We start from the raw sequence: 25898 nt of genomic DNA on the forward strand, positions 1-25898 counted from the left end.
AGAGGTGAATAAAGGTCGTAAATTAATACGTAACACATGAATATTCAAATAAGACAATCGAAATACGTAACTACGTTTTCAACGTGTCCTACGTGTAGAAAACATTGTCCATGTATCGTATACGCCAATGATGTATATCATACCGTACCGATGAATTTCACACATACCTGGAGTATTGTCTGAAGTTTCTTTTTCTGGGTGTGTGTCTATGAGTAAATTAAACAAATTGTATAAAATCAATGGGATCCTATAGATATGGTGTAGAGCCATTTTACTTGTAAAAAAACTGGATAAATTTTCTCAAAATATACTCAATTGAAGGGTTCATTTATTAACAAATATCCAGAGTTATGTACCTGGGTATGGTGTAAATTTCAAAAGTGTTATTCAAATTGGGAATGAAACAAAAATGAAAAAAAACACAAGATTTACGCATGTTAAACATGTGATTCTAAAAAAGTAATTTTGTTATTTCATTCTTCTGTTCATTTTTTTATTATTATTTTTACAACATACAGTACATTGACTTTCTGTTGTTGCCATGATAACAACAACTCTTATTACGAATATATTGCGAATATGTATATGATATTCTGTGTAAAGCGCAGAGAAAGTTTAATCTTTCGTTGCTGAAATGTTCTAAACTTTGAACTTTCCTTATTATTCCCGAAATTATAAAATGATTAACGGTGTTGTTAAACCACGTTTTGTACTTATCTCGTCGCAGATAGATGTATGGTCGTAATGAAGCTCTTAAGCAACAATAACTTTGATTTTATTCAACAACGTCACAAGTTCAAAATAAAACCAGTTTAATGTCACTGTTCTTATCGTTTTTTGTTCGCGTTCAGACAAAATAACATGAACTGCATATGAATGCGGTAGACACTACAGCCGACCGCTTTGTATGAGATACACTCATGGAAAACTGAATTTGTGGCATTTTGATTTGGGACTTGTTTTAGTTTTTAAAGTGTTTCCACACAGGATTAGACTTTTACCCAAAGTGTCCAATGTATATATAGAAAACACGGCACTGTTTACATATAAATTTCGCCTAACAAATGAAAATATAGATTCGATTTTGTTGCATACGCTAGCCAAAAAAAAAAATCTAGAACTTCAATTATTAGTATAAACATTAACAATTCCAAATCAGAATAATGTCGGATTTCACCTTTCCGCTAGTGTAGCGAAGGCTCGAATGCTTGACTTTGGATCAAAAGAGCTGATCAGAACATGCCTGAACATTGGAACTTTCGTCCTAATTTCATCTTTTCGCATCCCAAGCCCAAAGTAAAAATGTCGGTAAACGTAAAGTCATTCCTGCGATCTTAGCGGTTAGATTTAAAATTTTCAACGGCTGCTGTACTGTATCTTGCATACATGTAAATGCTATACTTGCTGTTTAATGTAGAATCACGGCACACATTATGTACGACGAAGAAAAATATGATTTTTATCTTGCGTTAAAATTGTTTACAATTTGATTGTCCGCTTATGTATTCATCGGGCGACCAACGATGCCATTGAACGACACGCATCATATTCATATGTGTATTGTACACAAGTGCAGTCTGTCTTCGTGGAGAACAAATAAAAACGAAAATAAAAATATTTTAATTTATTAAGAACAAGTCCAAGTAGTACGACAACAATTGCTGTGTGTATTGTATAAGCAAACAGTCTGGCTTTACAATAAGTTTATCATTAACGTAAAAGCATTCAAACGATTCTGTATTTAGTTTTCTTTTTTTTGGTGTTTCGTTGTTAAAAAAATGGTTATAAATTTTGGAGCTGGACCGGCAAAATTGCCGGAAGAAGTATTACTGGAAGTGCAACGAGATTTGATTCAACATGGCCAGTCTGGTATTAGTGTTATGGAAATGTCCCATCGGAGTAAAGAATATTCGGATATACATTTGAAGGCTTTGCAAGCAGTTCGAGATATTCTGTGAGAATAGCGACCACATATAAATTGGTTTGATTGCTTTTAATTTATAATTTGATTTATTCGTATGCAGAAATGTACCAGACAACTACAAAGTATTGTTTATGCAAGGTGGTGGAACCGGAATTTTTTCTGCTATTTGCATGAATTTGATGGGTAAAACTGGCATAGCCGATTATTGTGTTACTGGTAAGTGATTCTGCTTATTGACATGTAAAGAATTCCACATCGTTAGTGAGAAAATAGCTGTTTTCACACCGCAGGTGAGAAAATAGTTATTTTCACATCGCAGGTGAGAGAAGACTTAGTTTACTCTTGTCAATCACAGAAACGTGACTATGATTTCTTTTTTCATAAATTCTCTGGCGTATTCAACGTAATGTAATGCAATTAGTTGTTGTAGTGGTCATAGCTCTGTTGATTCAACATTATACTCACAAAATTATAGAACAAGCCGAGCCAAAATAGGATCTTTTTGTTTTTGAAGACTTTTGCTTTATGTTTAACTAAATTGTGTTTCAGTAATGCAAATGTGCCTTACCTTCGCTATGCTCATATAAAATTTGCATTAACATTGACGAAACACGTAATTGTAGATTGCATTGGACGCTGCAAAAGTAATTCATTACAAGAGGTAATACTTTGGTACTCAGAGCAAACTCACAGGTGGGTTTTTCAGCAACAGGTTTCGGCAACTTTTTTTTTTTGACAAGTGTAATCCGAGCCGAAGGCGAGAAACAGTTACCAAAGCAAGTCTCTTAAAAACATAAGATTGTTTTCGAATTAGTTGTCGTACGGACTTTTAAATTTTTAATTCAAGTGATCAAAAAACAACTCGTTGAAAAAACAATTCGTCGAAAAACAACACGCTCCGTACTCTTAAAAATAACATGCCCTTACGTCATCATCTTGTCGATTTTAAAGCACAAACAATAACAATTTGCCGATACTTTCGTAGTTTACTTCTGAAATTTTGCAACTCTATAAATTATTGATTTACACACGGCAGAGTAAAATAAACCAGGCAAAACTGGTTCATTTTTGAAACGTTAAATAAGGGACCTAATACACTGTATGAAAATGAATTCAAATGAACATTGACATAAATTGAAAAATTTTATTCGCAAAAAATATGGGTCAGCGCTCCTGCCTGGTTAACTTTACTCTGTCGTGATTTACACAATGGATTCAGAATAACACAGCTCTGCAAAGTAAAGAACGAGTGTTTTTTGACGATTTTGCATAATTGGTTCTCGTTTTGTATTAAAATCTGCACTTATTTGATCAACAATCGAAGTGAATTCCGTCGTTATGGTGTTTGACTTGGAAGTTGATAGGTGTTTTCATTACATATTGTTACTGACTTGTTAGGGACTAGATTTATATTTTTTGCCTTTTTGTTGAATATGCGCATGCGCCTAAGTATAAAATGACCAAAAATAATAATCTAGGTGTTCATTTGTTCAGCACGAAATATGTGTTCTACTAGTCTCTTATACATCTTACTCGCTGCTCATGATCAAAACATTGTGGTAAACTCAAAAGGAGATACATCCGAAGCAGCTAAAGCTGCTTAACCATCCTCCTAGGTTTTCTTTATGGGACAGATAAATTGCTTGTGAAAACTTTTATACAGACTACAGGATATTCTTGTATTACTGACTCAGTGCAAAAACTTCAGTCTGTATAATCTGCTGGAATCAAAGATTGCGTTTGAACATTTATTCAAAATTAATCCTCCTAATCTAATTTTTGTATAGGACCTTTAATAATTTTACATAATAAGAAATTCATTCTATCATCCCGACGACGATCATCTCGGTAGGTGAATTATTTGTATTAGAATGAGCAATTATATCCTCTCCATAATTTACGCCTCTAACGACTTTTCACATCATGACTCCGCTGAACATTCAAAATAATATGAAAATGGACAAAAAATCACGAAGATTTTAACTCTTTCTTCGAAAGAAGTTTTACAATAATAGCCGAAGCGCATCGGTACTACCTTGGATTAGCCTATTTAAATTTTCAATAAATAATGGGAAACGTTTAATTGGTAATCATTTATTTAAGATCCGTTCAAAAGTCACAAAAGATTTTTAAAGACGTAAATTGAATAAATTCGGTTTAACCGTGAACAACCGTCAACTTTATTAATTTGTAAAAGGATCAATTCACTTTTCCCAAAGAAAATGTTTCACTTTAACATTTCTTAAAAGTGAAATAGATAGCGCAAAAAAAACAATCACAATCGTCACGTGACAACAATCCCACGACATCGATGTTCAGCAAATTACCGGAAAAAATTGATATTTTTTCCATATGAAAGTTTGCAATGTTCGATAAATCCAAATCAGTTTCCATTTGCATCTGAAGGTTCGAACATGAACTTTTTAAAATTTTAGCGCTCACAAAAAGCGTACCATTTTGATCTAGTACGTTTAGCACTACCATTTTGACGTACATACATCAATCAGAAACATTGTTGATGTTTACAAACCACAAAATGGTTCTTTGATGCAATTGGAATTTTGTAAAAGTTGAATCGAAAATCGAATATTTTAATATAAAATGTTTAGTGTTTGATGATCAAATGTTGTGCAATCGATAGGCCTTATCTTTTCGCAGGTAATTTAATTCGTAAACATGCACTGATCCAAATTTTTATTTTCGAAAAATTGTTTTAGGAAAATGATCCAGCATCAACTACATTAGATTAGATTATTGCGGTCCGAACTTTAGAAAACAGATTCTTTTTCTTTGAATCGATGCGTTATGACGATATTGTCTCCGTAAACACGAAATTCAAGCGACGCAAAGATCTCAACTGTGAAATAAAATTTTGGTGCCACACCTTGAGGCTCTGGAAACATCGAGTGACCTAAAATCTAAAATCGGTCCAATGACCTCGGACATAAAAATTTTGTTCTAGGACCCCCCTCAACTTTCATTTTTGAACATTTGTCCCGAAGAAACCAAATCTCTACGACGCCATCTTGTGGCCGTACCAACATCAAAGTTGGTACCCTGAATTGACACATTTTGCATCTTTTGTCGAAAACGCTTCCGCCGATTTTTTTAATATATACCTCAATCGATAGGTATTTTCAGCGGCTATCAACCATGGAAATTGCACAAAAATTCTATGTACCGTTTTTGAGAAAATTGAGAAAAACCACCCAAAAAACCACTTTTTGGTAATTTGCGGTGGCTCACATGCATGTGGCCGCTCTCAAATGTTTTTATTTGGAAGCGCCGACCTCGAAAACCCTTTAGACACAAATTTCACTACAATCCATTGTATTTACGCGAAATGGCAGCCATTTTTCGTTTCAAAAATTCCGACTTTGAAGCCACCTAGCGGCCAAGCGACGCATAAAATTTTTTTTTGACCCACATTTCCTGAATCAGCATCAAAAGCTCTACCGAAATCAACCGTAAAATTGTTAGGTCCGAGGTACGGCCTCAGTCCTAACCTAGGTCCGAACTCAACTTTTTCCCATCTCGCCACCCAAAGAAACAATCCTACCTAATTTTTAGATTTTTAGAAACAACGATGCCCTGCGGGCATCGTGTAATAGATGCCGGGACAGTCATGTATTAAGGCGCAGCGCTGCGCGCTGCGCTTGCAATAAACCACAAACAACTCCTAAATCAGAAAACATGTATGACGGAATTCATTTTTTTTTCGATTGTATAGTGCCATGATAAAATGGATATGCCAAAGCACCAAGCCGGGTAATAGAAAAAAAATAAAGTAGTACTTTAATCGAAGTATGTGAATATTTCCATGCCTTGTTTTTCATAATGTCATTGCAAAATTACCATTAAGGCTGCTAATGGTATTATTGGTATCAAAATACTACTCTATTTGACGTGAAAAAACCTCTATTACCCTGCTAGGTGCTTTGGATATGCATATTAAAATAATGGCTTTTACGGTGCAATTGATTTTCGCTGTTTCTGTGCCATTAAATACAGTAACTGGAACACTACGAAACAAGTTTATTTTACTGTTCAATAAAAAGCAACGCTTTAAGGATATTCAAATGATCTTATTATGCACGACGGTACTTATCAAGACGAAAACGTTTTACTGACGATTTACTGCAATACATATGTAAGTATATCGACTGAGATAATTACTGGAATTGGTAAAGTCTTTGAAATTTCTACAGATTTGATTCGTTTTCAAATTTTTGTAGAATTCCAGAAATTGCTCGGATGAACTTTCTCACTGCACCCCTGGGTTTTCTTCGGAATTTAAATTCTGACAAATTAGGAAAATTTTGAAAAAATCTGTTTTTTAGGAACTTTCCAAATTTAAAAGTAGGATCTGTACCACTCTGGTAAATGAGCTATTACTTAAAACTCGTTTTAATGTTTGGAATTATTTATTTTGTGGGGGCTGCAGCCCAAAACGAAAACAAGGATACCAACCTCACAAGACAAAACAAAGGGTTACAAACAGGGACGTAATCTAATTATTTTGATCCATTTTCTCCGATTGCAAGTTTCTCAGACGTTATTACTAATCGTCTGTCCCCCGACTTTTTTTTAATGACTTAGTGCCACTGCCACTAACAATTAAATTATTCTTTCACAATTCTTCAGGAACATGGTCCACTCTAGCCTACAAAGAAGCAACAAAATACGGCAAAGTCAACATGGTATTTCCGAAACCTGCGAAATTTACCACAGTTCCCGATCAGAGTACATGGACACTGGATCCGAACGCATCATACGTTTACTATTGCGACAATGAAACAGTAAACGGCGTCGAATTTCCTTTCATTCCGGACACTAACGGTGTCCCATTGGTGGCTGACATGTCGTCGAATATGCTGAGTCGACCATTCGACATCACGAAATTCGGTTTGGTGTTCGGCGGAGCACAAAAGAATATTGGCCCAGCTGGAATAACTGTTGTTGTTGTCCGTGATGATTTGATTGGAAACGCAATGCCCACAACTCCAACGATTTTGGACTTTAAAGTTACGGTCGCCAATAATTCGTTGTATAATACACCACCTACATTTGCGTAAGGAAATTTTTTCGACGGCCTTTAGAGTTGAAAAGATTTATAAAAAAAATCCATCTTGCAGCATATACGTAATGGGTCTAGTGTTCGAGTGGATTAAGAAAAAGGGTGGTCTTGAAGCTATGAATGCGAACGCCCTGACAAAATCCCAATTAATTTACAAAGCAATTGAAAGTTCCAATGGATTTTACACTTGTCCAGTTGATCTGAAATACCGGAGCCGAATGAATGTACCGTTCCGTGCTGGAAGTACAACCGGCGATGAAGCACTAGAAGCTGAATTTCTGAAAGGCGCCGAAAAGCTGGCTATGGTCCAGTTGAAAGGACACCGATCTGTAGGTGGAATCCGTGCGTCCCTGTACAACGCAGTTTCCGTTGAAAATGCCCAGGTGTTGGCGAAATACATGAATGATTTCTACAACAGTCACAAAACCAATTAGAAAATTGTGCCGGACAGATTTTTAATTAAAATTCTTTTTTATTGTTGCATGCATTTCATGTCGAACATTCTTTTTGGAAGATTTCGTCTAAAGATGCTTCGAGTGGTGCGCTGGTGCCGCGTAGATTATCAACCACTTTCTTGGCCCAATTGAAATATTCGCGGCGTCGTTCCTGTAAAAATCGTTTTAACAACGGAAATAATTCAAAGAAAGAAAAAAAAAATTCCGAACCTCCGTCCATCCCTCCGGTATACACGATTGTAGGTCTCTTAAATTATACAATTTGTCTGCTAGTTTCACCAATTTCGCCTGATGTGTTGAATCTTTTGCATGGACGATTTGCAATCGTTTCCGTTCCGCATATGGTAAAGATTTATCGTCTGTTACTTCGGCGACAATATTTTTCACATTTAGTCCAAACTCTTGCTCAATTTCTTCGAATGTTGTGTCGGTGTCTTCTACAGTATCATGTAGAATGGCAGCTTGTATAACGTCCAGATCGGTAATGTCGGCTTCATGGGTTAGAATGTATGCAACACCTGGAAAATATTCAATGATGGACGGAATAGAACACGAAGATAGAGGGGAATTTTATGAAATTCTGAAATTCTGATCTTGTAAAATATCCTCAATTTTCACGTCAATATCGCTAGGTGGAAAAAAACTGTGAACACAACGCTCTAGAGCATTTATTTCCGGAAAGAAGGTTGGTTTTCTACCAACGACTGCAATCCGTAACATTGTGTCAATTAGCTTTAATAAAAGAGATATCAACAATCATATAGATATGATCGACAGTAGCAGTTACTCTAGTTACTCATTTTTCAATAAATTTCAACAATTTTGTCTGGTTTAACTTTTCGAATTCAAGCAAAGCAGGTCTCTAGCAGCCGCTAGCACAACTAAATTTGCAAGCGAACACTGTTAGGTCTACTAATGTCGTAAAGAAGGTGTATGCTGTATTTGGCTTAAGAGATGAAGTGATTTTATCTAATTTTTTTTACACTACTTTCACAGTTCTTCATTTACACGAACAGAATTTTGAAAACCGACACATTTCCTGTTTGTGTGTTTTACTTGAGCTTTTGATTTTTCCATATAGGGTGAGCGTACCAATCCTCGGACAAGAATGAGTCCTCGGACACCTATTGTTCTTTCATTCATTTAAAATTCATTTCTTAAATGAATGAAAGAACAATAGGTGTACGAGGACTCATTCTTGTACGAGGATTGGTACGCTTACCCTAAAAAGACATACAAAATTCAGAAAAAGTCAATGAAGCACAAAATCAGTCGGTTTTCAAAATTCTGTTCGTGTAATATTAAACTGGGTCGGTTAATAAAGATCCAATTTGGTCTGCAACTATAACTCACCTATCGGGTGATTAATATACGGCGTTTTATCTGGATCTTTCCTTCTTTGTGTTTTATGCTTGATTGCAGCAAAATTCATACATTTTACGGTTATGGAAATTATGTCTGACATTATGTAAACCGCATTGAAGTTAATGAAGTGAGATAAGACACTTGTAGCCAACTCCGAAATAATTCCACTTTTAAAAAAAATGTAAACAAAAGGTCTTCATTTTCGCTCGTCGTGTGAACTAACTTTTCTGTCCACATAACACATTATATGATGACCGATTTGATTTGAAATATAGATACCGGTAATAGTATATTACTTCCGAGGTTCCAAGTTGTGTATTTGATAAGTGGGGTGTTACAGCCCGACCCGAAGGGGAGATTAGATAATGATTCGAAGTCTGTCTGTAAGAACTTATTGTGGATTAGGTTACATCAGTGTTTGGTAAATAAGGTTTCCCAGAGCCCCAGTTTCAGTAAAAGCTATTGAAAGTATACAAAAGCAAGGAAAATTTAAAGCTATTTGTTGAGATAAAGAACCTAAATTTCATGAAAAAGATGCTGGAAAATGCCGTTAAATGCTTCGGTCAAAATTCAGGCATTCATTCACTTTTCCACTCAACAAGATTTTGATAAAGTCCTTAATAATCTGTTTATCTGCCTAGAACGACAATCTGTTAATCTCAATATCGGCAGACAAAATAGTGTCACATCTGCTAAATATATTTATTTTGACGATAACACATAACTTCCAAATCATCAAAATAAACATTCCATACAGACGTTCATAACCTACTATTAGCTTCTTATGCCCCCTCTATCAAACAGTTCTGCAACCCCTACTTTCACAATAATCTTTTATATCGAAGATGGTTTATGTTTCGGTTTCATCAAAGGCTGATATGGAAAATTTTACTATCCAAATTTGTTCGCTCCTTATCTTAGTGAACATTACATCTATCATTATTACGTCTAATAAAACATCAGCGCCGCCTCGTAGAAATATTATAAACGACTGACATGAAAACAGCGCATGTTTAATTGAATCACTGAAATGTGAAAAGTGTTCAGGGAATCATAGTATCTGTTGCTAGCGTGTAGTAACAATCGTGTCGAGTTTTGTTTGTTAAAGAAATATATTGACGGAATGATGACTGAGAAGTTGAAAAGTTTAAAGTTGTCGTATAGTTTGATAACAGGATAAACGTGCAAAGGCCGAGCATATTTCACATCTACAGAAAAACACCTGATGGGTATTCGATTAATCGGTAATGTCACAGAACAACAACATCATTATTCTCATTTTAACCTTGACAACAATGACCTAACTGTCAAAATCGCAATCGAAAAACCTCTTCTGTCTTTACTGTGAAGTTGATTCAGTTACTTCGCTGTTTCCATTATAGAACATTTAGTTCAATTATTTAATCAAAAAGCATTTTGTTTGCTGCATTTACTATTTTTTGTGGAATATCATATCGTTAATCAAGGTATGTCGATGAAATGTACAATAAAATCTAATTTGCTTGCTCGTATTTTTCCATCGGAAAATGTGCGGCATTTTCGATTGGGTAATCATTTGTGTTGCAATTCTTTTTTTTTCTTCGCTCAACATACCGGTTCGAATTTCTTTACACGAAAGAACATCCTTTGCAATTTTTATTTTATTAAAGGCATTTCGGGTGCGGTTGCAATTATGCATTGTCTGAATATTTCCAGAAATATCCATTTTGAACGTCGTTTTCGTTGTTCATTTTTACAAATTTTGTTTGTGATCTTACGAATTTTTTATATATGGCGTGTTCATATACACTACAATTACATTGACATTACAATTAAATGACTGAAGCATACTGGAAAATATTGCATAATGAGGAAACTGTAAACATCTTCTCATAACCAACTGGAACATCCGTTGTACTATACTACGAGGCTTTTCTTTATGTATACGTTCTATTATTGCTTCGTTTACTACTAAGCAAGAAAACAGTAACTGTGTGACACGCGCATTAAAATGTACTGTGAATACGTCCGGTGAATATTATTTTAAGCTAGAACACGACATTTATTGCACAATGTGTAATTCGTTGATAACAGAATCAATTTATTTACAAGAAAATAACTTTTTGCAACATTTTCATTTATCTGTAATACTGAGTCAAGGTGAATTTCGTTCGTATTACGTCAGTGCAATGACATTCAATTGACCTCCGAGGTAACACTATATCACCGAGACTGTAAGTACATTCCATTTGATGCACGCGGTTGTCTCTGAGGGTATCACACGATGCATAGAACTTTCTTCAACCAATATTAACCGTCACAAGTGAAGAAGCACGCTCATAATCATTTCAGATTTTTAAAAGATTCTCCTGCACATGGTTGCATGCAACTTACTTTTACAAATTGAAAAATTGATTTTCTTTTTGTCTTATGGGAATTGCACAGATTGGAGTCGAGTGGCTCCGTATCTTACCCTTGTTGGACCAAAACAAATAATTTGTATGCAAAGTACGCATGCACCTCGTCATTGTATTCTCATGAAACAAATATTTCTTGCCAACTTTTCAGTTTTAGAACTTTTTTCCTTAGAAAAAGCGAATAAAATCAATACTGAGGAAACTCTGATGATTCTTAAGACGTCCAGTTCTGTTATTGCAATTTCAGGTGTCAATTCAAAATTTCAAGCGATCATAATAATGAAATTTGAAGTGAATATCTATTCGAACTGGATCGCAAATCGAGTTGTATATGAAATAGTTCTTGTATTTTGGGTGAACAAATCTAAGCTTCTCACTTTGTTCGGGGCTACAACTCTCGAAAATGCCGATAATTAATCATCCGAGACAGATATGTATACAACAAAGGGACGAAATCACTAAAACAAATCCAAAATTGTGATACACTGATAAAAAAAATTCGTAAACATACGTCCAGTATGTATGAAATGGCTGGCAGACAGCTTCATTTCTGCCTTACTTTGGATATGTATATTCCAACGTGTGACATGTATATCGTACATGTTCGACGTATAAACATATGAGTGACACGAATAGTCACGTACAGTATGTATGATTATACGTCGGACATGTACGATATACATGTCAGACGTTGGAATATACATATCCGAAGTAAGGCAGAAATGAAGCTGTCCAGTCATTTCATACATACTGGACGTATGTTGCCAAATTTTTTTATCAGTGTAACATTACTTGTTCTTTTGCTAATCCTAATCTTTTTCTTTGGCACTTCCCCTTGTATACTTTCAACATGTACTTGCTCTAAATTGCCTTTCACTGGAAAAGTGATCTTTTTTGAAATTAAGTCATAATCAAATTTCCATCGTTATCTGCAATTTAATATATGTGTGGTAAGACTAACATTATGCATCAGCTCGGAGAGGGAGTTTGGATATATCTTTGCATCGGCACATAAAAAATGATATTCACTTATGTCCAAATGTTTATTTTGACGTGTTGGATTATGATCAGCGCCTTCGGCTCAGGCATAATATTTATTACCTGCCAAGAACGATAATCTCGCATCTATCCATCCACGCCAAATCTGTTTATCTCGATATATCTGTTCTCGGCAGCGCGTAAAGTCTCGTAAAGTCAATTTTTGGCGTGATTTTGATCACAAAGATCACTCATGCAATTACCTACCCGAATAAGGATTTTAAGGACCTGAAATCTGAGTACCTGTTTTATTATATCAAAGCGAATAATTGATGCAATAACGCGCCACTACAAGCTCCATAGATCATCTCCATAGAACAGATAAATCTATCGACATTATCTGACACCTGATGTTGGTGTACAGGTATTTACGGGTATCCACCGTACACCAACACCAGTTGGATATTAAGTCCAGGATTCGCCTTAACGACTTCTTATCCAAAACCAGCAATTTTCCCTGACAGAGTAAGTAAGGCTACGAAGTGGGGAACAAAGGATCTTTGGTCAGAGTTTCTGCATCTTCAAGAAGGTGCCTCTCAAAACTCTAATCGAACTCTTTAACTTCCAGTTATAAGATTGACTTATTGATGCTCCACTCCAGCTATTACGTAATTTGTTACGGATTTCGCAATATGAAAGTGTGTAATCACAATCGTAATTTACTACAAATGTGATAACTACTATAACTTAGTAGATTTCGATTACGATTAAACACTTTAAAGGAAAATATTTCGCAGTCCAATATAAATTATGTGGCGAATCCACATCTATGATAGCTATCTCTCTCTCTCTCTCTCTCTTTCTCACTGTACACATAGACTACATAGTTACCACGAATTACTGACCTATTATACTACGCATAAACTTATCTACTTAATTCAAAATTCAAATATAACATGGAACTGTGCATTACTAATGACGTCAAAATAGCGAAGTGTACATGCGACCATTGACTGATTCGCATGTGTTTTTATCAATAAAAATGTGATGAACTCGTTATCAGTAGGTACCTCATTTTTATAGCACAATACACTTTTTTCGAATGTTATTAAAAATACAACATTTTGTTATTATTGCTGTATCACGAGAAAATGTCATGTAGCAAAATGTTTATGTAGGAAGAGACTTATTATTATTATTATTATTATTATTATTTAGCGGCTCTCTTCTCCGATAATAATATTACATTGAGTTCGAAATATTTTATTCGATAAGATAACAATGTGGCCACAATGATTATTTTAATTGAATGGATGCTTTTAATCGGTTGAATAAAATGAAAATTATATTATGTCTCTAGGTGTATGGGGAATAACAGTCTTCGAAAGATATTTTGTAACTGAATCGTTAGATTTTGTTACCCACTTTTGCTTCTTTTCATCTAATATCGGCGCACTCCTAGCAAAAATGTTTCGAGTGACAGCTGCCAAATTGAGTAAAATTTTGTAAGAAACGAAAATTCCAGATTTTTTTATAGTGCAAAAATTTGTATGATACACTGTCAAATTTCAGTACTCTATTTAGAGTACATCTAATGCTTGAATTGCGTTGCTCATATTCAATTTACCCGAAAGATCCATAAAGAATTGATTAGAATATGAGTCGATAGGCCTAGTACGCTGATTTAGAGAATTAAACAGAATTTAGTATTGTAGTTTGTCGGTGGTCGGCTCTTAGCTAATTTTTTCAGTGGGCTACTTTAAATTCCCTTATAACCATTTTTATTTTCTAATATGGAGAGTGAAGAATTGAAACATTACTTTACTCTTCGGTTGCTTCTATGATGGTGAAATTAAAACTTCTTCATTCAAATGCAACTCACTGAACCACCTGCAACTCTCTCTTATTTTCGTTGTCGGTCTCACAAGTTACAAAACAATCGATTAATGAACAAAAGCGGAATGAATATAAGTATTACTCACAAAACCTCTTAACAACAATTTTCTTCTTCAAGATGTCTTTATACCGAACCAGCGACTTCTAGTATTGATCTTTGGTGATAATTTTAGAAATTGTTCGGGACCAATTCAAGTCGCAATATGCATTCATTTTACATAATTGAACTTTGCGGAAAGAAGCATTCTAAAAGAAGCAATATGGTATGCGCATACTCTTGTTCGGAAATGTTGTAAAGACTTCGTTCTATTTTTGTTATTAATCAAATGTTTTTTTTTATATTATTTCGGTTACAACCGGCGTTTTTTGGCCTCTCGCCAATGTATTATAAAATGATCTCGTAGGCCTTTACTGCTTATGCGTCAAGAACAATGAATTAAGATTTTAGTAGATAAACAATTTCCTGAACTTGCTGGTCGAAATTCGCATGTGTATCAACAAGTTTTCACCCAAAAAAATATTTACAAACGTATTGTATCGAACAATAAACGTCTTGCGTGCTGTTTCTTACCTTTCGTAAAAAAATAAAAGAAAAAAAACGAAAAAAAAATCATGAAAACAATGAACAGAAGAACTATAGCGACACTGTGGGATATACCAAATTTCGTTAGAATTCGTGCGCATGACGTAATAATATGTTCATACAGCCGATTGTCGACAAATTCACAACACCGACCAGTATCAAATCTACTCACCAATAGCCAACAGACGTTAATTTCAATTACAAAATTGTTAACTAGTTCTAAGACTTCTGCTGGTCCGATACAATTCAATAACAATAACCAATCACTGCTGATATCGAAACAGTCGCCAAATTGTTCACTGAAATTTTTCTCAACAAATCGTGTTTTTTCAAAATTTATTTTTAGTTATAATACAGCAGCTGATGTTTATTCATTGTTCGGTTGGGTGGTAAACAGAAACTTTACTTGTGATAAGACATATCGTACTGTTTCTTCGAAAAAAGGCTTCAGTTACTGTCCGTTAAACGAATTTCATAGTGATCCGTTGAATATGGGCTGGCCATCCGAATACGATCAAACAGAAGCGAATAAGGTACATGGTAAAATGTTTTTGACCAGCCAGTTAAGAAAGTTTTCATTTTAAAGTCGGGAAAGAAAAATTACATAATGTGGACGAAAAATAGAAGGTGAAGAGAGTTTTTCACTTGCAGCAGAAATTTTTCCTACGTCTGCGCAGTGTATATTGTGTTATTTTTCCGTTTACCATTTGTCCTTCTGCAAGGTCGTCTTCGATGTCAAAAAATTGAAACAAGAAAAATTGAAGTGGAAAATTTTTTATTTTACTGAATGGAAGATGAACTGAAATGTTACAAATTTGAACTTTAATTATCTGCTTTTGCAGCAAAATTTTCTAGTCAAACAGGTTTTCTACTGTGGTCATGCATGAGATTCGAGATTAAAGTTCTCTGAAAAATTAGAACAGTGCTCTCTGGTACGAGAAAAAAAAAATATTTGAGCAATGTCATGGTGATCATTAATCACTTCAGTCAATATTCGAAATATTTGCGATGCTGGAAAATGATTTACATTGTCGCTTTCAGGAAATCTGTTAGTCGGTCGGTGGGTCATCTGAATTTCAGGTCCTGAATTCATATATTTTAACACTGACATTGAGCACAATTATGGTTCAAACGCAATATGACCTTATCGCCGCAACGAATGGGGTCGCTTTCATAACCGCTAATTTCTCATGAAAAATAGCATTGAGCTGATAGGGACTTTATATCGGTTCAGTTATTAGGAAAAATGTTATCGTTCAAAAGCACACGTAAAACGCGTTATCAATTCACTTGAGGCTGTGCCTTTGGTCTTGCACGTTAATCTCATATGACTTTTGTGTAAACACACCGAACATTATTACACCTTGAATCGGTTTAATTAACACCAAACATTGTAGGTTGAATGTCGACTAACGATTCACCGATTGCATAATAATAACAATTTGATAATGCGGAAGTATGAATGTCCATAAAGATTGATTTATTAATAACAAATTGGTAATGAGTTGGTCGATACATTCGACCGTTTGGGACTAAGTGTTGCTTTGTTACCTTCAATTAAAGTTATCGTTTTGTACATGTACATACTGTCATGCTGTTCTTGCTGTTTAAATCCGTTTCACTAGTTCACAGCTCAGATAGGAAGTGGCAAAACGTGTGCAAAGCAGTAACTTTAATTGACGGTAGCAAAGAAATAGTTAGTCCCAAACAGCGAATACGATTTTCCCGTTCCTTTTCAAAGTTCTGCTTTGACAAACTAAATTTTTATAGATTAAATGACCAACACCACAATTTTTGCCAACAATTTAACGACAATCTCATTTGTCACAATTAAATCATAATTTCTGACAAGTTTACAACTCATTGATACCAGTTATCAACGGGTTAAATTGATGCCACTACGACTGTTATCAAACGATCTGCAATATAGGTCAGTTACGATAAGTAATTTGATCGCAAAATCGTTTCCATTATCTTGGTATACCTTTTGAAAATACGTTCCTTGTACACAGTCTTTCAGCGTTTGCAATTGATTAAAATAAAAATCTGTTCCCGACTTTCAGATGAGCTCTACGAAGAATGCTGAATCACGTTCCCATTTGGAGCACATGTGTGAATTGGATATTGACACAAAGGTTCCATTTGTTCGTCTATCTGGTATAATTTGTACAATTGGACCGGCATCCAAGTCTCCGGAAATGTTGGAGAAAATGATCGGATGTGGCATGAACATCGCTCGATTGAATTTCTCCCATGGATCGTACGAATACCATGCCGAAACAATTAAAAATATCCGCATTGCGGCTAAGAGCTACTCGCAAAAATTGGGTTTGGACTATCCGTTGGCTATTGCTTTGGATACCAAGGGACCCGAAATTCGTACCGGTCTATTGGCTGGCAGTGGAACAGCTGAAGTTGAATTGAAAAAAGGCGAGACCATCAAGTTAACTACGAATAAAGATTTTGCCGAGAAAGGAGACATCAACACCGTATACGTCGACTATGCAAATATCGTCAACGTTGTTAAACCAAATAACCGGATCTATGTCGATGATGGTCTCATTTCATTGATCGCCAAAGAAGTAACCGGTGACACGATTGTTTGTACCATCGAGAATGGCGGTACATTAGGTTCACGCAAAGGTGTCAATTTGCCGGGCGTACCCGTCGATCTTCCAGCCGTTTCCGAAAAAGACAAGGCAGATTTGCAATTTGGTGTCGATCAGGAAGTGGACATGATTTTCGCTTCGTTCATTCGTAATGCTGATGCATTGAAAGAAATCCGAGGCGTGTTAGGCGAAAAGGGCAAGAATATCAAAATCATTTCGAAGATTGAAAATCAACAAGGCATGCAAAATTTGGATTCGATTATTGAAGCGTCCGATGGTATTATGGTAGCTCGTGGAGATTTGGGTATTGAAATTCCACCAGAAAAAGTCTTCTTGGCACAGAAATGCATGATCGCGAAGTGTAATAAGGTACGTCTTAAATGGATGCTGTTTTTTCAATATTCATCGTCTCCTTACAATCGTTCTTGTTCTGTCTTTCTAGCAAGGAAAACCAGTTATTTGTGCCACACAGATGCTCGAGTCTATGGTAAAGAAACCTCGTGCAACTCGTGCCGAAATTTCTGATGTCGCAAATGCAGTCCTCGATGGTGCCGATTGTGTTATGTTATCCGGTGAAACTGCTAAAGGCGAATATCCACTCGAATGTGTCTTGACAATGGCAAAAACATGCAAAGAAGCCGAAGCTGCATTATGGCAACGAAATCTGTTTTCCGACTTAGTATCGAATGCACCAACACCATTGGATGCTGCACATGCCGTAGCTATTGCAACAGTTGAAGCTGCCGCCAAGGTTGCTTCAACCGCAATTATTGTCATTACAACCAGCGGCCGATCAGCTCATTTAATTTCCAAATACAAACCAAAGTGTCCCATCATTGCCGTTACCCGATATCCACAAACTGCTCGACAATGTCACTTGTACCGTGGCATTTTGCCGTTATCCTATGCAGAACCACCATTGGGCGATTGGTTGAAGGATGTTGATGCACGCGTTCAGTTCGGTTTACAATTCGGTAAACTGCGTGGATTCCTCAAAACTGGTGACCCAGTTGTCATTGTGACCGGATGGAAGCAGGGATCTGGATTTACAAACACCATGCGCATTGTGTATGTATTTTGAGTGACGTTTTGTGTATGTGTTGTGGAATGGAGCTCGAAGGAATGGATGGAATGAATGGACAAATGAACGGGTAATCTTTCTTAAGTTGAACGTAGTGAGTTGAATAATTGAGTTAAACTATCGGGTCGGCCTCCATTGTATGGACACGGAACGACCTTGTAACGTAGTGAGTTGAATAATTGAGTTAAAATAGCAGGTTGGTGTCTATTGCTAGGGACATGAAACAACCTTGCTCTACGGAGCCTTGCCTTACATAAAGAAGAAAATTTCAATTTTAAATCCGAGCCTAATGCAGCGGTTGTCCTAACTTTTTGAACTGACATCTTTCCAGTTTGTCAATAACCAAAATTGTTTCCCGCGAAGTTAGGCTACTTTATAATCCAGCACTAAAACATTAAAAAAAAAACACTGTGCGAAAAGCTTGCTAGACAGCGGAAAACGACGTCAATAGCGTGAATGTTGTTGATTGCATTTTTAACGAACATTGTGCCCTAAGCTTCGAATTTGTGCTAATTCAGTTTGGTTTATGTCCAATTTTTTTTTCGTTCTCGTTACACAGAAACATCGAATAAACAGAACTGGAATATTTAGAAACCAAGGAGAGAAAATCATTCATGAAATGATTAAACAATAAGAAATTCATCCTTATGCAACTGGAACTTATTTACGGATCACATCCGGTCAATAATATTCTATTTTACTATTTAGTTGTTAAAATAAAATATCAGAAAATGAAAAGAAAAATTGTTAAAATTTGAAAACCTTCTAGTTTTTTGGCAAATTTAATGACATTTTTTGTTGTGTTAATCGATAAACCGCACGTAGATAGGACAGTGTTTATTGATCTTTTGTTGGTTCTAATTTAGTTTTGTAGACTTATCATTCTTGTGTAAGTTCAAGAAAAACAGGAAATATTAATTTATTCGAAATAGAATACTTACAGAAAAACAATAATTTTAAGTTAAAATACAAATTGTCTTTCAAATTGAGCGTATCTGGGAAACCCCTTCACGTAAATGAATCTACTTAAAATACAATTAACAATAAACGTCGGTGTAACTGGATATGAACACAAACACAGCTGTTTTTCAACTGGTCCACTCACACAAACAAAACTGATCATATCAGGGCCTATTATTGGTAAATTAATTTACAGAATTTACTGAAATTTACCAAATTTACCTTCTGGTAAATTTTCGGTAAATATTGGTAATTTTTGGTAGATTTCAGTAAATAAACTCTACGAGCTTCACGTTTTTGAAAACGTTTTTCTAGAAAATACGCCTTGCTTTATACGATTTTCCACTAACACGTGCGTGATTGCAACTATTCCACCTGTATAAAGACGTATAAGCAATACTGTTTGTATGAGTGAACCAGTTGGAAAACAGCTGAAGTAAAATTCATGTCTAAATTCACTGACGTCGACTGTAATGAAAAAAAATCCAATTTCGATGTACTGCCGTATTCGATGATAGACTAAATTCTCTAGCTGGTTTTATATTTCAATCGTACAATATTGTCCTTCATACTGGTTGCTGGTTTCTTCACATTTATAGAACATCAGGTAAGTGTAAGGAACGGTTCCTGAGGAACCGAAAGATGAACAGGATACTTATGTTATCATAATTTACACTATCAACGAAAGAAGCTCACCGAGCTTAGAAGGGTAAGGAAATGATCGCTCGTCCGGAAGCATAAAAAATCCTTGGGTAGCTCTGCCATAACTTAGGAAGATACAGGTATGTTTATTTAGCAACTAACTGCGGTATATATCGTCTTCGACTCGGATATACAAACACTTGTTGAAAAACAGTTACCGAAGCGAGTTGCTTAAAAATACACGAGTCTAGTTTGCGAGTATCACAAAATTGTTACCTCATGTAATGAATTACGTAGCAGCATCCAATGTATTCTGTTTATTGCATGCCTCAAGCGACAGTTGATTATTATAAAGGAATTCATGAAAAATTACTCATGTAATCGATCAGGAGGCAAATTGCTTTGTGATGTTCAACTTCCAGCCGATGTACCAACCAAAATGTGTTATCATATATGCAAACCTACAAAAAACATCAGAGTCCAACATAACCGGTAGCCGCGGTAACCGGTCGACCTTTTAAGCTGATTATTTTGACCAATTATCCGTCTAATTTAGTACTTATAACCAAGCTTGTGGATGCCGGTCTTTACCTACCATGTTTTAACACATTCATTTTTTGTTCGAATGTTTCAAACATTAATGCTTAGTTTCCTCTTACGAAAAAAGTACTCCGTGTGAGAGACAAAATTGATTTTTTTTTCAATTTTTTCTTTGTTTATTTGACAGTTTGCTCTCACACGGAGTACTTTTTGTTGAGTGGAGTGGACACTTAACAGCCACAAGAGGAATAGGAAGATATATAAATCTCATTTTTTTAGCATCGACATCGCCTATCCCATTAACATTCACGTGGAAACTAAGCTTGTCATGGAAACTATTGCTCTGCTGTAACAAAATAAAGACATTTGCTGTGATTGAATGGAGTGTAACGTACACTATTTTTTAAGCCAAATGGACATAACCGATAGGCTTACACAAAAACGCAGGGAGTAACGAAACATTTCATCTAGTTTTCCTAGCACCAGTCCTAGACTGTAGGCCATGATTGACAACAATTGCATTTGAGAGCTTCGTTTTTTTTATTAAGCGAAATGTAGGGTCTTGTATCTGTAAATAAAAAGATCCATAAATTTCATATTGCATTCAACTACTCCTGGAGAGCATTTTGAAAAGCGACTTAATGCAGGAGATGAAAAAACAAACGTAGGAAATGAACTTCTGATTCTCCGAATCTCCTTTTCTTTGGTGCGAAAGATGCAAATGACACACCAGGTTTGTGTAAATGCAACAAACTTTTATTGTCGGAAAAATATTTCTTCACATTTTCTCAACTCTATTTTCTCTATTTATAATATGAAAAAAAAACTTATTTCTTGGCTCATTGAATAATCTAAAAACTAAATATTTTCCGGAGAATATCTATCACCGGACGGGTCAATATTAGGGACCAATTTTCTGTCATCACATTCGCTTTTGTCTTCGTCACCTGTGTAGAATTCGAGCATCTCTACCTCCTTCTTCCCAGCTAAAATATTCACTGCCTTTCTGCTGAGTTGATTGTCTGGTATTTCATACCGTGACTTTCTCACTCTCTCCACATCATCTATTGATGCGTCGATTGACTGGCAAGTTGATTGAGTTCTTGACGATTTTGTTGAGAGTCGTTTGTCTTCCGTAACGTTCCTATCAGTCATCGTATCGGACATGGACGATCGCTTCGAAGGCACCGAGTCTTTTTGTTCATTTTGTTTTTGCTTTGACGCCGCTTCATTTGCTTCGAATGCTCGTTCGACTGGCAACGGTTTAACATAGGGCGGTTTAGATTCGGTTTTAAGAAGCGAGCACAACTGAAAATCGATTGCCAAAAATTGATTTTTGTCGAAATGTCGACAATTGAAATGCATACGTACCTCCTCAATGCCGTCCATTGCCTGATGGACTTCATCAGTGGAATTGCCTGGTAAATGCTTTCGCAGTACCTTCAAATAATTGAGTAACTTCAACCGACTGATAGACATCACAGCTTGTGCATTGTCGAGCTGAATACGCAAAACTTCCGGACTCTACAAGTGTGATTTATCAATAAACTGTTAACGCGTTAAGTTCATGACACACTCACATCCTCCAAAAAACCATCTACGATTCCCGGATCGTGTTCACCATAGCCCTGATAAGACAGCGATTGTTGAGAAATTCTCATTGCTGCCAGTGCGGTGGCATTTTGAATGTTCTTCAGACGCATTTGAACTAATTCATCATTAGCCGATTTGACCAATGCTGCATTGACTAACTTGGCTTGACCATCATCATGGCTGAGAGTGTGTTTCCGTCCGTTTTCCCTGTTCGTATTCGAGGTAGTGTCGCTTTGCCGACGTGGAAGGGTTGTTGATTTTGTGGTGAAGGAGAAACTTTTCGATTGTTTTCGTGGCGGCGTTTCTGATGCCAGGGATAGACACACTGGTCGCTCGTAGACATCCGGTGATTGAATGTGCAAAGCGTGTCGGATTATCAGTGATATATCAACGTTTCCGGGATATTTCATCAAATAGGTTAATGATGTTGTGTAATCTCCTGACATCACTGCAAATGGATTATTCAAAATTATTGTACATTCACAGGGGCCGACAGTGTTGACAATGTCGAAAATATTATTTTAAAGAAAAGGGTAGAAAAGGGTAAGGGTAAGCAAAGTAAATGTCAATAATCTAAAAATCATCATTTGTGGACGGATCAATTGCTCACCTTTACTTTCACGATATCAGACATCGACCCGCATTCCTTTTTTTTTGTTAGAAAAAAAAGTTTACCGAAATCGGTTAACCTCGATTACCTTAGCACTTTCCAGTGTGCCTAAAGTTGACAAGTCACAATAACCAGCAACGTGTTAAGATTTGCCAAAGTTGTGGTGATAACAGACAAGCGCTCAAGCAATTGCTCAAGAGGAAATTGGTCATCTCCACAAATTTCTCAAGAGTCAAATGAATATCTCGATATGGTACATCAAACCGACATCACATATTTGTAATATTTTGGAGCGGAAGTACAAATCGGTAAGTGTTCGCATTCATACAATATAACCGTCACTACACATACTTCTACTGTTAGCTCGATTAAAAATCCCTTTACCGACTATAGTGCACACATGTATTGCTACTGTCAGCTAAAGTCATACGGCTGTTATGCGATTGAAAATCAACTATAGCAGACATTGGAAATAAGAGAACGTCCATAAAATACGTACTCGAAAGTGATTACACCAGGGACCACTTTCCTATATTTTCCTACAATTTTCCAAATTTTCTAAGATAATATGGGAAAATGTTTTCCCGAAAATAGTCCACTGTTTGTACAAAAGGATAGTTAGGTCTTCGCCGAACCAGAGTGCAAACATCAAACTTGCAACCTAGGCGCGACTTTCATTTCTCAATTTCCTACTAAACATTTCACAAACACTTCGGTTAGACTCCCCTTCCTTTTCAATTTTTAGAAACATAAAAGTCGTGTGGTGGGGTATGTGCGTACTCTGTGGATTGTCCCTAAATATGGAAATTGAGTGACCAAAGTTTCTACTTACATTGATGTCGAATTCCGATCAGCATTGCAACAACAATAAAATTCGTTAACTCAAACTGATTGCCTACAGCAAATATTGCATCCCATAGGACTAATAAGTCTTGTAGTGGAAATTCACGGCCAAACAGTAAACGAAGCCAGCGACTGTTGATAAATAATATGAATTTACTCAAACGTCTTAAGGGACGGAATTGGTTGACTGCTTACATTCCAAAAATCGGCAACGGAATATCCAACTTGATCAGATGATTATGCAGTTGGAGATCTTCTTTCGCCAGGATTTTATCACGTATGAAATTTAACTGTCCCACCACTTCCAGTTTTGATTTGTTGAGATCATCTTGGGGCGTCTGCGGTTTTTAATTTTGGAATTATTGGTTATACAGCTGCTCGGTAGAAATCACTTACCGTCGGCGTAGCTGGAAAATAACCGGACGATGACGGAATCAAATCATTTATGCGATAGTACGATTCGATGCCCCGCATTATTTTTGCGAATATAAAACTGAAAATGGACGGAGATTTGAATTAAAATTGTTCTGATGACAACTGTGATATTACTGTGACTTACTAGCTATCCTCTTCCAGAAAGTCCGGATTTAACACTTCAATCAAATTCGAGCTGAAAAGACGTGTGCTTGAGTTTTGAATTACAATTGGAATTCAGCGACCAACTCACCCAATTTGTTCATGCGAACCGTCGCGGAAATGCAAAAACGCTTGATGGTCCGAATGCAAAACGAATAGAATTGGTGCAAGGATTTCGTGCATACCCTGTCGGTAGCACATCATTGCATTTTCGCGTGCATAGCAGAACAGAATGTTAATCATGATCTCCTGAATGAACGGTTTCCGATAAAATTCCACTCCAGGAAATGTACGGACTACATCTTGTTTAATTACGGCACATAGTTCCTTATCACAAAAATGCTGGTTCCAAATGCTCTGTTGGGATTGTGACAATGGATCATCTTGGATGTTGTTACTAAGCGCTTGGTGGGGATTTAGGCTGTGAGTCTCTTTCAATTTTTTGTACCTTTAACCAAAATATAATTGCAGCCGTGGGTAATAACGGTAGAAAGTAGCGAAAACAGAACTTACTTTGCTCGGTCCATACGTCTTTGAATAACCCAAGACTTGTAATTACCACTAAGCACATCCAAAAGTAGAGCCCAGCAGACACTACGGAATTTCGATACTTTTAATTGGCCATCAATCGACACTTCACGAAGCCTTTTCAGTGTATGATCCTCACATATTGACGACAATTCAGTCCATTCTCTCCTAGAAATTTGTAGAATAGAAAATTAGGTCTTGAGCTGAGATTTCGTTTGAAGCAAAATTGAGATTAAGGTTCCATTCAACCCATAACAGATTTAAAAACAGGTGTCATGCGAATTCCGGCTAGTTCTCAAAGACTGATCAATTCAAAGAGCTACAAAGTGTGTGATTGCATGCCCTACACAGATTTCCTATTTTTAATCAACTAGCCGAGCATTTATCAAGTCCTAATTTAAATGGACGTTGGACTTGGACACAACCACCTAAACACAAAAAAAAACATTCAGATCACAACAAAGCAACTAACAGATGCACGTAGTGCTAAACTATCCATCTCAGTCTAATGATTCACTTCAATCGAATCGTGTTTTAATTCTATCGAAGAAAGTCAAGTTCAGTTTGCTGTTTGCTTACACATATTTTTGTACAGATGATAAAAATTGTTGTCCTTCCTTTCTTTGTTTACAAGTTGAGTTATCTTGTTCCATATCACTACTACGATTCGGGGTCTCTCGGTCACTGTTCAGACTATCTTTTGTGCTCAAATCCATTCTGATTGCTCCACCAACATCCTCTTCGAGCGAATGCTAGATAAACTATACCGTCTTTTGCCGTAATTATTTTAAATTCTGTAGATGAATCAATTTCCAACCACTATTATCGAAAACAACAAACCGAGCCGAGCTGTCATCACAGTCGTGAGCATGTGTCGCACTCTATTTTCGTGTAGCGTAAAAGTGTCATACGGTTTTTTAAAGTAATCTGAGGGGAAAACAACACGTACAATATTCGTACAGCATACGTGCAGTTCAGACGTTCTATATATAATGCAGCTGGAAACTCGTAGTTACAGACTTTGTGTTTTCTCCACTGTTAAGAACTACACGGAAATCACCAATTCTATTTATTCGCGACAACCGTAGGCATTCAACGCACTTCATAGTCAACAGCTGCCAAATAGAGTACTATTTTCTATGGTATAGTATGTTGTGTTACAAGTATTGTAATGTTGATTTTTTCAGCACTAGACCCAATTGGGTCGTGTGCTGAAAAAATCTCATTACAATACGTGTAACA

General features: G+C 36.2%; 4 protein-coding genes and 1 long non-coding RNA gene across 7 annotated transcripts; 2 read left to right on the forward strand and 3 right to left on the reverse strand.

Annotated features, from left to right (window-relative positions):
* The first annotated feature begins 1361 nt into the window (after positions 1–1361).
* On the forward strand, positions 1362–7488 carry LOC119070439 (probable phosphoserine aminotransferase). The gene is made up of 4 exons (XM_037174789.1): positions 1362–1954; positions 2025–2140; positions 6569–6995; positions 7060–7488. The coding sequence occupies exons 1-4, from the start codon at positions 1779–1781 to the stop codon at positions 7433–7435; spliced, it is 1095 nt and encodes a 364-aa protein (XP_037030684.1). The 5' UTR covers positions 1362–1778; the 3' UTR covers positions 7436–7488.
* On the reverse strand, positions 7459–9021 carry LOC119070440 (guanosine-3',5'-bis(diphosphate) 3'-pyrophosphohydrolase MESH1). The gene is made up of 3 exons (XM_037174790.1): positions 8810–9021; positions 7667–7974; positions 7459–7607 (listed from the first exon to the last, which is right to left on the reverse strand). The coding sequence occupies exons 1-3, from the start codon at positions 8919–8921 to the stop codon at positions 7491–7493; spliced, it is 537 nt and encodes a 178-aa protein (XP_037030685.1). The 5' UTR covers positions 8922–9021; the 3' UTR covers positions 7459–7490.
* Positions 9022–10094: 1073 nt separating this feature from the next.
* Positions 10095–19331, forward strand: LOC119070442 (pyruvate kinase-like). 3 transcript variants are annotated; one of them, XM_037174794.1, is made up of 5 exons: positions 10157–10277; positions 12782–12784; positions 16738–17652; positions 17726–18351; positions 18924–19097. In XM_037174794.1, the coding sequence occupies exons 3-5, from the start codon at positions 16738–16740 to the stop codon at positions 18934–18936; spliced, it is 1554 nt and encodes a 517-aa protein (XP_037030689.1). In that variant the 5' UTR covers positions 10157–10277; positions 12782–12784; the 3' UTR covers positions 18937–19097. The 3 variants fall into 3 exon arrangements, with proteins under 3 accessions (XP_037030688.1, XP_037030689.1, XP_037030687.1); XM_037174793.1 differs by lacking the exon at positions 12782–12784 and having other exon boundaries at positions 10095–10287; positions 18924–19331; XM_037174792.1 differs by lacking the exons at positions 10157–10277; positions 12782–12784 and adding an exon at positions 14825–15207 and having other exon boundaries at positions 18924–19331.
* LOC119070446 lies at positions 18162–18708 on the reverse strand. Its single transcript, XR_005086515.1, has 2 exons — positions 18593–18708; positions 18162–18519 (listed from the first exon to the last, which is right to left on the reverse strand). It is a non-coding gene; the product is annotated as an uncharacterized LOC119070446 (long non-coding RNA).
* Positions 19332–21246: 1915 nt separating the features above from the next.
* Positions 21247–25524, reverse strand: LOC119070441 (TBC1 domain family member 5). Its single transcript, XM_037174791.1, has 10 exons — positions 25236–25524; positions 24642–24824; positions 24220–24576; positions 24112–24162; positions 23949–24045; positions 23748–23890; positions 23542–23684; positions 22087–22547; positions 21878–22030; positions 21247–21814 (listed from the first exon to the last, which is right to left on the reverse strand). The coding sequence occupies exons 1-10, from the start codon at positions 25370–25372 to the stop codon at positions 21365–21367; spliced, it is 2175 nt and encodes a 724-aa protein (XP_037030686.1). The 5' UTR covers positions 25373–25524; the 3' UTR covers positions 21247–21364.
* Between the last annotated feature and the right edge of the window lie 374 nt (positions 25525–25898).

The sequence above is a fragment of the Bradysia coprophila genome, assembly GCF_014529535.1.
Source record: "Bradysia coprophila strain Holo2 chromosome X unlocalized genomic scaffold, BU_Bcop_v1 contig_79, whole genome shotgun sequence".
Classification (NCBI taxonomy): domain Eukaryota; kingdom Metazoa; phylum Arthropoda; class Insecta; order Diptera; family Sciaridae; genus Bradysia; species Bradysia coprophila.